The sequence below is a fragment of the Thermobia domestica genome, chromosome 6, assembly GCF_964235325.1.
Source record: "Thermobia domestica chromosome 6, izTheDome1.hap1.1, whole genome shotgun sequence".
In the NCBI taxonomy this organism is placed as follows: Eukaryota; Metazoa; Arthropoda; class Insecta; order Zygentoma; family Lepismatidae; genus Thermobia; species Thermobia domestica.
The window spans coordinates 208,948,476-208,950,498 of record NC_137459.1 but is presented as its reverse complement, the minus strand read 5'-3'; the positions used below and the strand labels follow the sequence as shown (position 1 = coordinate 208,950,498).

The window sequence follows — 2,023 nt, the reverse complement described above, 5'->3', positions numbered from 1 at the left end:
TTCTTCACACAGCAGAATGGCCATGTCAAGAACAAAATGAGCCAGCTAATATTCCAGAAGAGAAGAAAGTCATGATAAGTTTGGTGGCAGTTCATGAAACAAGCTTTATGAAAAGATATTCATCGTTAAACAAAATGTTGAGAGTAGTAGCATATTGTTTGCGATTCAAACATAATTGTCTTTCCAAGAAATCAGAAAGAAAAACCGATAGTCTTGACGCTTCGGAACTTCGTTTAGCGTTACACAGATGTATCAAGATAGTACAACATACTACCTATCATGAAGAAATATTGAACTTGCAGCAACAAATGGAAGTTTCAACAAAGAGCCCAATCAAGGATCTTTTTCCATTTCTGGACACGGAAGGAATGCTAAGAGTAGGAGGAAGATTGGAACATTCAAACTTGGAGAACGACAACAAGCACCAATTCATCCTACCTGCAGGTCATCATTTCACCCACCTGATAGTCAAAGAAGAACATAAAAGGTTGCTTCATGCAGGACCACAGCTTCTTATTGCATCTTTGCGTACCAGATATTGGATTCCAAGAGCTAAGAAGATGGTCAAGGCAATAGTACACAATTGTTTGGTTTGTTTCAAGTGGAGATCAACAAGTTCATCACAGTTAATGGGACACTTACCCAAGGAGAGAGTAAATGAAGCAAGACCATTTGTACATGTGGGAGTGGACTATGCAGGATTCTTTTATGTCAAGCCCACAATTCGCAGCAAAATTCAAATGAAAGTCTATGCAGCGTTGTTCATCTGTTTAGCCACTAGAGCAGTTCACATAGAAATAGTTTCAGACTTAAGTTCTCAAGCCTTCATCGCAGCATTGAAGAGATTTATTGCTAGGCGAGGAAAATGCTTATCTATCTGTAGCGACAATGGTTCAAACTTTGTTGGCGCCAATCGAGAATTGCAACAATTTTTTGAATCCAAGACTAACAGAAAGGACATCCTGGAATACTCAGCTCAAGAAGGTTTAGAATGGAAATTCATTCCTGCCAGATCTCCTCACATGGGGTCATGGGAAAGTTCAATAAAATCCATGAAGTACCACCTACGGCGTGTAGCAGGAACTGCAAGTCTGACATACGAAGAGTTGAACACGTTACTTATTCAAATTGAAGCCATTCTAAATTCAAGACCATTGACAGCCATTTCCAACGATCCTACAGATCCAATGTATCTCAGTCCAGGGCATTTTTTGATGGGAGCTACACTTCTCAGCCTTCCGGAACCAGATCTACTGGACGTACCTATCAACAGATTAGGAAGATGGCAACGGATTCAACAAATGAAGCAGCATATTTGGAAACGTTGGTCAAGAGATTACCTCAACCACTTACAACAAAGAAGAAAATGGAAGTCAGCTCAGCCTAATCTACAACCGGGCATGGTCGTATTGTTAAAAGAAGACAATGTTCCTCCTCAAGTGTGGAAGTTAGGTGTGATTAAAGAAGTTCATCCGGGCAGTGATAATTTAGTGCGAGTGGCAACTGTGAAGTGTAAAAGTGGCATTTTTCGGCAGTGTTGCTAAATTAATTCCTTTGCCCCTAGAATATTAATTGATTGTGTCCAATCAAGGAGGGGGAGGATGGATAAGCTTGCATATGTGCATTATTTTTATTCATATTAGTTTCATTTTTTGTATATAGTTTAGTGGTTTAGTGAATTCTTTGTGATTCTTTTAGTGAGTTTTTCTGGTGAGTTTTAGTGAGTTGTGTTTGCATTGGCTGGCAACAGTGCCTTCAGTGTGCTATTCAAGTTGTGTCTGTGCATTCGAAAATGTGCTGCGAAGTGCAACTAGGCAAGCATATTCATTCATAGTTTCAGAAAAGCATATTTATTCATAGGTTTTAGAGAAACACTCATGTTCATTAATATACAAGATTTACATGTTCTTAACAGTGTTTTAGAGTGTTACTCAGTTTATGTGTGATCGAAGACAAAGTATGATGGTTAGCAAGCAACATGTGGTTTAGCTAGCAGCAAGCAACGATTACTGCAGAAAGATGT

General features: G+C 39.1%; 1 protein-coding gene across 1 annotated transcript; it reads left to right on the top strand.

Moving 5' to 3' along the window:
- The first annotated feature begins 368 nt into the window (after window positions 1-368).
- LOC145687425 (uncharacterized) lies at window positions 369-1,544 on the top strand. The gene has a single exon (XM_081760880.1). The coding sequence runs from the start codon at window positions 369-371 to the stop codon at window positions 1,542-1,544; it is 1,176 nt and encodes a 391-aa protein (XP_081617006.1).
- The last annotated feature ends 479 nt before the right edge of the window (window positions 1,545-2,023 follow it).